We start from the raw sequence: 13,135 nt of genomic DNA, 5'->3' as shown, positions 1-13,135 counted from the left end.
CCAAAATGGCTGTGACGTTACCACGGCTCTACCAGCAGTCCTCCGGCATGAAGCGTGAAGATAAATTTGAAGAAAATTACAGCATTGGAGAATACAAAATGTAGCCTCTATGAAAATATAACGTTGGCTTTCAGTCATATTAACTTTTTTTTAAAGTCGAAATTAATTGTTGACAGTTAGGAACATAGCAAATGATGCTAAATGTGCCATCTGTCTTTGAAAAAAAACAGGATAGCCACAGACAGAAGTCTAGACAGGCCTTAAGTAAAGGCCCACAGCCTTACAGCCTGCACTATGGTAAGTATAATCGTCTGCAAGTGTGCTGCATTTAGTCAAAGGACTGAAACGGTTAGACTTTTATCTCAACTTCAATCCTCTCTGGGAATTCTAAGTTTAATTCTAAGAATTCTACGTTTTTCAGTCGTACAAATCCTTCCATACCCAAATGACTGGGGTAGAAGAATGCAGCAGTGGATAGAGGAAAGACATAGTACTGTAAGTGAGACAGCGGGATATAGTTCAATAAACATGTAAAAAACATGGCTAAGCAGTTTTATCAGAATTTGCACTTTGCAACAACTACTGCACCTACTGTGCACATAATATACATGTTTGCCCATAAAAATATTATTTGTAGACATAAACTATATAGACATAAAACATGAGCCAGATGCCACAACTCCTTTGTGTTGTTGTCTGTAGGACGGAGAAGCTAAGATGGATGTAGCTCAGAGAAGAACGGCTTTGTTCATTGGAGAACATCGTAGCATTGCAGAAAGTCTTTGAAATAGCCTTTGAAAACATGTGTGCAGGATTCGAAAAAAGAGCCTTAAACCCCAATTTTATAGTGTGTGTTTCATATTGTCACTGTCTACTGTCACTCTAAAGTGCATGCTTTTTCAGGGTGCTCATTTTACATGCTTGCAAACCGATGTTCTCACTGACCACTTCATACGAGACGTTTGTGAAGGCGTAGCTCAGCACTAATTTTGCTAATGCAAATTTTGGACTCTCTTCAACTAGGCCAGACTCAAGCTTTACGGGGAGACGTGGGCAGTCAAGGATGTAGGACCAGTCTGCAGCAGTAGCAGCGTACTTGGGAGCATTGAAATTTGCATGTTAAGTTACTAGTGAGGTTTCTCTACCCTCTCTCACAATTAGGGCACCCAGGCTGTGGCTTATGGCATCGGCACTGCCACAGATGTTCTCTGGTCTCACTTTTATTATTTAGTTTCATTTGCAAAAGTCATTGTCTGAAAATAGACCTGCAGATTTTCCTAAATAGGACAGCTCTAATGTGAGAGAAGACATAGAGTGATAATCAGTAACACATGATCACATAGTTTATTAGGAAATTAAAATGCCTGCCCAAATAATGTGGCCTCGGGGAAGAGCAAAACGAGGAGAGGGAGGGGAAATAAATCTCCTCAAATTGAGTCATCCAATAGAGGCTTCTGACAGACTGCTTAACATCATTCTAGTGACTGACAGATATGTGAAAATCATCTGTTGGTCAGTGCAGATATAGCAGATGAGAAACCTCAATAATATGGTTTTGTTATCAGAAGCTTTGAGATACCACTGCAACCTTGGCCCTGGATTCCTGTGACTCCTATGACCTTAAATCTTTATTTAAAAAAAAATATTCAAATAAAGATAGTACACATTTAAAGTAGCCGCCATTTAAAACACTCTGTAGTGTGTAGTGTGGTGTAATGTGGTATGATTCTGAGGCATGAGTGCACATGATGCTTCCTCTTGACTGCTTTTTAATTATAGCATTGGGACATGTCTGATTGGTCCTGTGTGGATTTATGGTAGACCATGAATCATATAAGGAATGACTGAAATGGTAAATAACAAATTATTTAAATAAGTATAGCATTTAGCCAGAGGACACCTGCAATTAATGGATTCCCCTGTGTTAGATAAATAGACAGCGGAACTCCATGGCCATATTTGTAACTTCTGCATCCGCCATGCCCACTTGTGGGAAATGTGAATTTCTGAGTGCTAAGCACAGGGAGAAGCTTTCCCAGCTCAACCAGCCTTTAATGATGAACATTTCCAAACAGTTTTCCACAAAGTCTGATTGTCCTCTTGCAATAAATCAGTATTTTAACAAGGGTCTGGAGACAGGATGACTGCATGGGTTAGTGATGAATTGTGGCTGCTTCCTTTCTGAATTTGTGCCGGATTGAAGCACGTCACCAATCATCATGATTGTTTTGAATGGATTTTATTCATATAACCATAATCATGTTCATGTGGAACATTCTCAGATTTGGGAGCATGTTTCTCCTAAGACTCTTCTCTGACCCACCCTTGACCTCTCCCTGCCAAGCTTAATGTAATTGAGACTCAAGTATGTCTGAAATTGCTCACACATTTGATTGTGATAAAAGAAGACATCTGCATGATATCTAGCTAACCTACAATTTAAGATTCTTGCTCTTCAGACAACTGATGGTAATATGAGTAGTGGTGGAGACCCCAGTTTTGTGGGGTGGATTTCAGGTAAGAGAGAAGAGGGAGTGAGTCAGCCAGTGATCTTTTAGAGCTGCTGGTGCCTAGGCAACCAACTTGTCATTTGATGTCTTGCTTGGTGTTGCGAAGAGACGCAGTGAGGATTAAGTAGAAGACCTGCAGTGTCTCCCAAAATAGGTGGATGAAAATCTCTCTCTCTCTCTCTCTCTCTCTCTCTCTCTCTCTCTCTCTCTCTCCCTCTCTCTCTCTCTCTCTCACACCACATATGCAAATACAACGCAATATCACTAATCTGAGACCTAAAACAACTACTTGAGGACAAAAGCAGTCAGTATCGTAGATCAGCGTCTTTTAGTAATCCAACAAAGATTAACAGCATGGATTATTGGTATCCATTGGAAAAACAGTGTGGCAATTGGGTTTATTGAGCTATATTGAGCCAGTTTCCCTGTCTTTGGCCAAAAATACCCAATTCACTTCAGGAAAAAAGACTTGTTTTTTTAAGTATTACTTTTTGTATTTCGTTAACTAATTTATGATTAGTAGTATTGTGTGTTTCGACTTGAAAACACCTAGAAATTAAATGGTTTCCCAATAAAATATTCACAGTCCTCAGATAGCAAGCTTAGCCTAAAGGCCCCAATTAAAAGTTTTTAAAAACTGGGAATAAACATTTATTCTTGCAAAAGGGCACAACATATTTCTGTAATTTAGCAAAAGTAGCATTTATAACTTCTCTACAATTTTGTCTTTAAACCCCCGCTTCTCACATTTCATTCCTTTTTTGGTGGAAAAAATAAATAAATACAGACCAAACCAAACGTCAGTATTTTGAGACCCTTTAGTCTGACATTGACTATTTACCCTGATGGGAACCCAAGAGTTGTGGCAGCCATTGATGAAAAATTCATACGCACAAATGAAAATCTTTATAGTGCAATCTGCGCACACCACAGCTCGGTGCTGGCAGGGGCCCCTGCACCACAGGCTAAATGATAACAGCCCTCCGAGTTTTGGTTACATCAGCCTTCAGTGGGTCTCAGGCTGCACGCAGGATCAATCCAACTAGCATGGTTAGTGTGGTCTCAACATAGAATGGCCTCTGGATGCCTGGTACTCCAAGTAATCTCTTTTGGAAATGGTGCGTTCCCCACCCCAATTTTTTTCCTCTTTCCTCTTCTTTTTCTCCTTGGTCTTTTCTCTTCTCATTTCGTTTTTTTTTCTTCTTCTGTTTTGTTTCTCTTTTCATTCGGCCTTAGAGAGCTTGGAGAAAAATGTTTTTGTTAGAAGCTAATGCTATTCAAACCACCTCAGTCACTGCGTGTCAGTTTGCTGTCAAAGCAAACGTTTATGTTTCACTCTAGAGTCGATTGCAAGTTCGAGATTCTTAGTCTAATTAAAACGGCCTGGATGTGTAACAGTTTTATGAGCATAATCCAGCTGCTTCCTCTGCCTCTGTGCCACAGATATAATTTCAGATGTCAGCCTCCACACACCACACTCAGTATGCATCTCAGACATATTCACAATCGCTGCCAGTTGTGCTTAAAAAATGTTTCTGTTTTTTTCAAAGATTTCATCTACAATCATACTTGTGAACTCATAGTGTACTGCATAATAGGTCTTGTGATATTCTTGTTCTGATTGTGTAAACCCAGTTTGTGATCAACCCTGTTGCTCTGGCTGGCGCAAAAATACATACCGTATGTAAATTAGGGCTTTAACAATACACTCAACTCATGATTCGGTTCGTATTACTATTGTTGACCTTCATTTTAATACAGTCCACGATTTCTGAAATGTACTTAAAGCTTGGAAGCACTATCACACCGTATCATATGGTTGTTTTCTGAAGGATAACAAAACTTTGAAGGGCCGTATATCACGATACTGCCTCCTCACATCATAATACAGTATCGTGACTCTGAGTACCGCGATTTCTCGGTTCAATCCAATATCGTTACAGCCCTAATGTAAATGCATTGATGCCAATGAGCTGAACACGACGTTTCCCGAATGACCCCGGTCTTCTGTCTGTGTTGTCTCCACCAACAGGAGGTGTTTGATCGACTGTATCTAATTTACACCGTGGGCTATTCGATCTCTCTGGGATCCCTCATGGTAGCGGTGGTGATCCTGGGGTATTTCCGGTAAGTATCATAATTCCTCAAGAGATAGAGTGAACTTCTATCACTCTAATCAGTCAGGGTGCTTTAAAAAGAGACTTTCCTCAGCCAGAGGGATTGTGAAAAGCAGTGTTGCTTTAATTAAGCTGGGATTTTCTTTATCCTCAAGAGGAAGTAGACCCGTATCGGCATTTGGGTGCTCAATGTTTCACATTGTTTATGCATCCTTCAGTCAGAAGAGTCTGATAAAGGGCGTAAATACAAAACATTACCGTGGATGCAAAAGAGTTGAGACTACTGTATCTAGGTCATGCTACTGTAAGCAAAGACGTAGATCGTAAAGCATACTTTGCCATTCCATTCTTTGCCCTATGTCTTGAATACTTACGGTGTTGGAAATCAGATGTAATACAGTGCCCTCCATAATTATTGGCACCCCTGGTTGAGATGTGTTTTTTAGCTTCCAATTAATTTATTTTTTTTCTAAATAATATGGGACCTTAATGGAAAAAAAGAGAAAAATCCAACCTTCAATACAAGTGCATTTATTCAGTGGGGAAAAAATCCCACATAAAGAAATAATTATTTGACATCAAATAATGTGTGTCACAATTATTAGCACCCCTGGTGTTAATATTTTGTACAACCCCCTTTTGCCAACAAAACAGCACCTAATCTTCTCCTATAATGTTTCACAAGATGGGAAAAGACAGAAAGAGGGATCTTCAGCCATTCCTCTTTGCAGAATCTCTCTAAATCATCCAGAGACCTGGGTCCTCTCCTCTGTGCTCTCCTCTTCAGCTCACCCCACAGGTTCTCAATGGGGTTGAGGTCAGGGGACTGAGATGGCCATGGGAGGAGCTTGATTTTGTGTCTGCTGAACCATTTCTGTGTAGATTTGGCCATATGTTTAGGGTCATTGTCTTGCTGAAAGACCCAGTGACGACCCAGCTTCAGCTTTCGGGCAGAGGGCAACAGATTTTGATTTAAAATGTCCTGGTATTTCAAAGCATTCATGATGCCATGCACCCTAACAAGGTTCCCAGGGCCTTTGGAAGCGAAACAGCCCCACAGCATCACTGACCCACCCCCATACTTCACAGTGGGTATGAGGTGCTTTTCAGCATGCGCATCTTTCGTGGTACGCCAGACCCACTTAGAGTGTTTGTTGCCAAAAAGCTCAATCTTGGTCTCATCTGACCAAAGCACACGGTCCCAGTTGAAGCCCCAATACCGCTTGGCGAACTCCAGACGCTTGCGTTTATGATTGTGAGTGAGGAAAGGTTTTCTCCGTGCATGCCTCCCAAACAGCTTGTTGGCGTGTAGACAGCGCCTGATGGTTGATTTGGAGACTTTGTGACCCCAGGATGCTACCATTTGTTGTAATTCTGTAACAGTGAGCTTTGGAGATCTTTTGATTTCTCTTACCATCCTCCTCACTGTGCGTGGTGGCAAAATAAACTTGGGTCCTCGTCCAGGCTTGTTTACCACTGTTCCAGTTGTTTTGAACTTCTTAATTATTCCTCTCACAGTGGATATGGGCAGCTGCAGTTGAGTGGCAATCTTCTTGTAGCCTCTGCCTGACCTGTGAAGGTCGACGCACATCTGCCTCACTTGTATGCTGTGTTCCTTTGTCTTTCCCATGTTTAAGAGTGGATAAGAGAAATGGCCTCGGTGTTACGTCATATTTATACCCCAGGGAAACAGGAAGTGATGAATTACTAATTAAATGTTCCTACATACTCTGGTAAACTTTGTAAACTACTGTAGAAATGACAGAAATGCTTCAATTATATTTATTTCCTGGGAATTGTTAAGGGTGCCAATAATTGTGGAACAGGTGATTTAATGAAAAATAATTATTTTTTAGTCAGGGATTTTTTTATTTTCTTACAATTCATTTGAGTTGAAGGCTACATTTTCCTACAATTTTCAGTGTGACAGTATTCTTCTGCAATAAACACTGAATTTATTTTAAGGCTTTTAACACATCTCAACCAGGGGTGCCAATAATTATGGAGGGCACTGGGTATGTGACGTGTGATATAAGTAAGAGGAGCAGTTCCTCTGTGTTTAATTTGAGTAACGAGGAAAAGTATCTTGAAAACCCACAGAACGTGGTGGTCTTAATTGGCGGTGGGAGTTCTCAGAATCATTAGTTAAAATTAATTCATGAACATGTGGGAATGATATATGTGACTAGCATACACATATAGTTTAGGATGCTTAAAAATTAAAAGGCATATAAATATTCTACACGGAACAGCCCAAGCCCCCTGTGGTGCGCCTTGCTCAGTGTATTTCACAGCATGTACAAAGTCAGTGGGATATATCTGCTCAAAGCAGGTCTTTCGCCTTTCGCACCTTTGACTTTTACAGAGAAATGGCCCCAGGCTAGATTATAACTAATGTTCCTCCTTGTTGACATTTACGGTTTATTTCCTCCCATATTAGAGTAAGTGGTGACTACTTTCCTCGGTCAGCTTCAATTGCCAATGTACACTGCAGTGCACAGATTAAGGAAGAACCTGTGTGATGATGACTCATGTAACTCATTGATCTGGTGGGTGGATGGTCGTTTCATGTTGGCACCTTGAAAGTGAGAAACGTGTGATGATCTGATTGTGTCTGACACCTGAGAGTTCATGGCAGTGGCAGACCTGATGGCTCCTGCCAGTGACTACAGCCATTGGTCCCCACAGTGGTTATATACTCTGTTATTAGCCGAGGATCTCTAGTAGTTGGAGAGATGAAATGTAAAAGGCAGTCTACTGTAGGAGTGCATAGCATTTTACAGCATGTATTACATTATTTGACCATTGTTTAGTTGGGTTTTGGTTAGGTTAGTTGCAAAGCTAAGGATCTCTAGTAGTTGGAGAGATGAAATGTAGTAAAAGGCAGTCTACTGTAGGAGTGCATAGCATTTTATAACATGTATTACATTATTTGACCATTGTTTAGTTGGGTTTTGGTTAGGTTAGTTGCAAAGCTAAGGATCTCTAGTAGTTGGAGAGATGAAATGTAAAAGGCAGTCTACTGTAGGAGTGCATAGCATTTTACAGCATGTATTACATTATTTGACCATTGTTTAGTTGGGTTTTGGTTAGGTTAGTTGCAAAGCTAAGGTTTAGTTGCAATGGTAAGATGTTCAGTCATTGATCGATTTTCATTGAACAGGGAAGCATTTTTAACAACATTGCTGGTACAGGTTTATTTATGGTGAAAATAAGGAATGGTTTAAGAATATAACTAGTACATTATGGCTATTGTGTCAAATGCTTGTCTTCAATAATGAGAAGGGCCCGAACAAAATGTCACCCATTTGCATTATTCATTTTCTGTCACAACAATTCTGTCCTTAATTTCCCCCACGGTCCTTAATGTCCCCCCAGGGATCAACAAAGTCACTCTACTCTACAACAAAAGACTCTTCAAACCTCCTCCCTTTAGTCGTCAGATCTTTGATCCAATACCAATTAGTATGCTATTGTCATATACCCACAAAAAGAACTTAATACAGTTTTGAGCTTATTGTTCTGCCAGAAACCTGGCTTATTGCACTGCTCAAAATAGGTTTGTCTTTCTTATGGATTTGATATTCCAAGAGTCAAGTTTTTCAAATGCATGCGTGTGATTGGGAAAGTTTGGCGTCATGCTGAATGGTTTCATTTTCCTCGCTAATTAATGCAGCGAACGTCCTCTGATATTTGTTCAACTGGCTTATTTAAATAGAGGGTCAGGACGTGCTAAAAAAGACTTGTTGACAAACGCTTTACTCGGCTTGACTCGGGTCCAGAGACGCTGCCGGGGCCTGACGTTTTAAGACGGCACCTCAGACGGCACCAGGAAGCCCATCGGAGGGAAATGAGTCTAATAAGGCCTCTCGTGGCTTTTCCCCCCATGTTCCGACGGCCTTTCCAGGCCACTTTAGCCATGCCTCCTGTTCAGCGTGTTCTTGCCCTCGCTCCCCGGTCTCAGGTGCACACACAGGCTCCGAGGCGTTAGCCGACAAAGCGTCCAGGGAGTTTCACACATTAGCCGCAGTGTTCTTGCCTCACTCGCGCCTCAGACCTGGACGGCGGCGGTGCACTGCACTGCAACTGTACACGCACGCGTCAGACGCCCCGTCATGTCGGACACAAATCAGCGCTCCCCCCCAAAGGGGTGAATGGTCAAATAACCGGGCAAACTAATGAGGCTGTGCAGAGAGGGGGCTCGCATCAACGTCGTCACCTGCCAGGAAGCCCACGCCGACCTGCTGATTGCAGTCGATTGCACATGGGGATGGCCAATTTCAGATAGTTAAGTCTAAACCTGGCATGCACATTTCCTAACGTAAATAATCCCTTAACTGTATCACCCACTGTTTATTTAAATCATTATGGCTGGCATGGATTAAAGGCCCTTAATTTTTCTCTCTCGCTCTCTCTCTCTTGTTGCTTTTTTGTGTGTCTGTGAATACATCAATGATGTCATGGAGGACATTGCAGTTTCTGCGGTTGGACAACTCAAGAAGATTTCCTTTAAGTTTTCTTTTCTTTTTTTCTTTTCTTTTCCCTTTTTTCATTTAACACACCACTGAGGCCACTTCTGTCGCTGCCTTCCCTCGTGTCTCAGTTTGGGCATATGAGCACCCACTGTGTTTAAGCTCAAAATTATGACCAGTGCGGATACACACCAGATGTCTCCTGACAAAATTCATAGGAGCATATGATTCCTTCGTACATGGACATTACAGAAAACCAGCACATTCTCCACCTTTTATCCTCAGCCCATTTATGTATGTGAATGAGTACGCTTTTTACCAAAACAATCCAGAGGGAACGTCTTGCAGACCAAAGCAGACAAACAGGCCAGTGGGCCTTTTTTTCATGCATTTCAATGAATTTCAGAGTGTTTGACTAAGTGGCTCTTATTCCCAGTGGTGCTGTGCATTTCATGAGGCACATTTGTTTGTCTGTCTGTTTCTCTATGCAGTGACGGAAACACAATTGCTCTGTATAGAAGCAGCTGTGAAAATCACCTCTTTGTGTAGGCACATTTTTGCACATTTTTGCACGGAGTGCCCGGAAATGAAGACTATTGTGCTCAATTCACGGGGACTTCAGTCGCGATAAGGAAGGGTATTTACGCAATAAGCGTTCCCACTGAATTAGCCTAGTGGGAAGAGATAGGCATGCCTTTGGCTCCCAGCAACACAACAACACATGCTTGCAATTTTGCTTTTTACAGCTCACTTTGAGCCCTCACATTTCAATATTTGCGCTTTTCAAGCTCCCAAGTTTGAAGATCGCGTCACAGTTGGTGTGCTGTTCATGTGGTTTTAATTAGAATGAGTATTGTTCTTTAAGCAGAGCAGAGGGCAGGCGAAGGGGTGTGAGTGAGAATGCCGTAGCACGCTTCTCTGTGCACAGTAAACAGTAGTGTTAAGTCAACAGATAGAGAGTAGGAACAACTGGAAGAACAGTGTTACATTTGACCCTCTAAGAGTGTTGAATTAACACTGTAGAGGAAGGGAACTGACTTCTTCACACAGAGCCTCCAAACCTCCAAATGTCTGCGGAGGTTGTGATTAACCTCCGGCTGCTGTTCATGCTATGATGAGATTTTCTTTGTTTTCGTCTCTGCTTGCGCTTGTTTACTCAAGCCATATTAATGCCTGGCAGTTATGGTTCTAATTGAAACCTGATTTATTACGAAAAAAACAAACAAACAACAAAAACAAATGTTTTTTGTATTTCTACAACTGCTGTGATTATACCCCCGTAACGTTTCACAAAAAGTCAAGCGTGTGTTGTTGTTGTCAAGTGATGTCAACTGTCTCCTCGGTTGTCAAGTGATGTCAACTGTCTCCTCGGTTGCCCTGTCTGTCTTCCTCTACTGCAGCCGGCTGCATTGCACCAGGAACTACATCCACATGCACCTGTTTGTGTCCTTCATGCTGCGGGCCATCAGCATCTTTGTCAAAGACATGGCCCTGTACTCCGGAGACGTACTGGGGGAGATGGAGCGGGTCAGTGTGGAAGATCTCAAGTCCATTACGGAGGTTCCCCCAGGCAGCAAGACCCAGTTTGTGAGTAATAGCTATTTATTTCCTTTTATTTGTTTCTTTCTTTTGTCCTAAAATATGGATATCAATGTGGTGTGATCTGTTTTCTGAACATTGCTCTTGCTCTCAGATTGGCTGTAAAGTGGCGGTGACGCTCTTTCTGTACTTCCTGGCAACCAACTACTACTGGATCCTGGTGGAGGGCCTCTACCTACACAGCCTCATCTTCATGACCTTTTTCTCGGACAGGAAGTACCTCTGGGGATTTACTCTGATTGGCTGGGGTACGTATGTGTGAAACTGCTGTTTTGGCCTGAGCTCAATTATTGCACAATTGCGTGCTCAGCTTTACCTCAGGTTATTGAGGATCGCATTGAACTATTTGTGTGTTGTGTTTTAACTGGATGTTTTTGTCGATTTATTGAACTGAATAGATCCATGTTCAAAACAACATGTTGTGTTACTCAAAGTAACGTCCCTGTGCACATCCACATGTCCAACATGTTGTGTTGTTTTGGTGTTTTTTTTCTGTTGTCGCTATATATCCATGTACTTTTTGTATAGAGCCTGGCTGAAATGAAATTGCTCAAGAGGCCATCGCACCGTGGCAGATTGCAATCAGTAATTGACCCTTGGTCCTACAGTTCCTGCATTGTACACACTGTGTGTAATAGTTCTGTATGCACAGCGCATACAATGTGGATGCTGCAGAGCCGCTTCTCCGCACTGTCTATGTTTGACTTCAAAGGACATACTGTACTCTACCATATCTGGAACAATATACATTTCCTCTTGATGCTGGTGATCTTGCCTACTGTATATTTGTGTCAATCCTAGGCTATACTGTATAACTTAACAAGAATCAACAGTGAATTCAGGAATGACTGCTGTGTTTGGGGAATCTGTCCATTGTGTCTTGCTCCAGCCCTTGGTATGACAGTAGTGTCATGATGCTGTATTTGTACTGTCTTCCTTAGGAGTACCTGCCATGTTTGTAACCGTGTGGGCAAGTGTCAGAGCCACCCTAGCAGACACAGAGTAAGTCAACATGCCAGCCTGTGGCTGGGCCTGGAAATGTGCCATATTACAATAATGAATCTTCTCGCGCATGCATTACAAGATGAAACAAAATTATGCACGATGTATCGCTGATGATGGCAAGATTACAGTTGTAATGAACATTATTGATCAAACTAATGATGGTTCAGGTAGATTCGATTTATTTACAGAGGGAAATATACAAGATTGCCCATGAGGCAATTATATATGACTGTTTTGAAAGGCTGTGTTGTAGCCGAGGAGCCATGAGTGTTAATGGTTAGCATAAAATGACAGCACATAACCATGAGTGTGCTGTGTTGGACTGCATCATATTTCCCAAATATGAGTGAAGGATAATTTTTAATTAGATATCTCATCCACAGGTGTTGGGATTTGAGTGCAGGCAATGTGAAATGGATTATACAAATACCTATACTAACAGCTGTTGTGGTAAGTAGGTACACACGTTTCCATTTAATCATTCCAGTTTTATGTGACCTTTCCTAAGAGAAGTGAATTACTTTTATCCATATAGAAAGATAAATAATATCATTTACCTATGTAATATATCATTGACCTGTTCTTGAGATTATATGCATGTATGAGTGGTTTGATTTACTGTGTGATAGTCATTGATTGACTGTCCATGATAGTGGTCATATACATATTGAGCGGCATTTCTGGCTGACGCATGTACTGTATGTGTGTGTCAGCTTAATGGTTAATTTGAATGCGGCCTATGCTACTGTTAATGAATGTGCAGCATACCTGTCAACTTTGAGCTCCCAAAATCCAGGAAAAATCCCATATTTTAAGCCAAAATTCTGGAAATTTTCTGAAGGCCAAATTCTGACAGTAAACGGGATGACAGAGACGGATCGGATTTACTCTGCTTTTCACAACAGCGCGTGTGCAGACAGTCCCGTCTAAAATCCCTCTGCACACGTTTTACAGCGTGCAAACAATGCAAATGAAAACAAAACAATGAAATGAGCGCAGGGAGTTTCTTCTTGTTGTTTTGTCGCATAAGTTGGTTGTGATTAGGTTAATCACATGATTCGCTGTTCCGAGGCTGTTTAATGCATTTAATGAACTGATGGTTTCTGTGGAAAAGAGTGGGCGCACAAGCGCTACAGAGCTCGAGGGTGACAGCTCGTCGGACAGGGCCGTGGGTATAATTACTGGACCGACGGTGTTTTTTGATCAAGTGAAAAATCCAGGATATTTCCGGGAAAATTTTTAAAAATCGGGAAGAAATTGGGAAATGAGTCAAAATTAGGGAGTTTCCCGGGAAATTAGGGATGGTTGACAGGTATGCTGTGCAGACCAATAACTGAATCAGGACTTGTTTTTTTGTGCCTTGAGTGAGATTCATTATTTCTTAGTTTCAAACAATTTTCAAAATGACCAAGCAGTTCTCAGATTTAGATCG

The 13,135-nt window shown here is 41.5% G+C and overlaps 1 protein-coding gene across 2 annotated transcripts in view; it reads left to right on the top strand.

Annotated features, from left to right (window-relative positions):
- The window catches only part of pth1r (parathyroid hormone 1 receptor), a 59,582-nt gene that overhangs the window by 38,462 nt on the left and 7,985 nt on the right, over positions 1-13,135 (top strand). Inside the window, exons 6-10 of one of the 2 annotated variants that reach the window (XM_063219319.1) lie at positions 4,543-4,637; positions 10,500-10,686; positions 10,793-10,946; positions 11,640-11,700; positions 12,087-12,153. In XM_063219319.1, the coding sequence (XP_063075389.1) occupies positions 4,543-4,637; positions 10,500-10,686; positions 10,793-10,946; positions 11,640-11,700; positions 12,087-12,153 (564 nt within the window). The remainder of the gene's footprint in view (positions 1-4,542; positions 4,638-10,499; positions 10,687-10,792; positions 10,947-11,639; positions 11,701-12,086; positions 12,154-13,135) is intronic. The other variant, XM_063219320.1, reaches the window with a different exon arrangement.

The sequence above is a fragment of the Engraulis encrasicolus genome, chromosome 16 (genome assembly GCF_034702125.1).
Source record: "Engraulis encrasicolus isolate BLACKSEA-1 chromosome 16, IST_EnEncr_1.0, whole genome shotgun sequence".
NCBI classification, from domain to species: domain Eukaryota; kingdom Metazoa; phylum Chordata; class Actinopteri; order Clupeiformes; family Engraulidae; genus Engraulis; species Engraulis encrasicolus.
The sequence above is the reverse complement of the archived record's forward strand: the minus strand, read 5'-3'. Positions and strand labels throughout refer to the sequence as shown.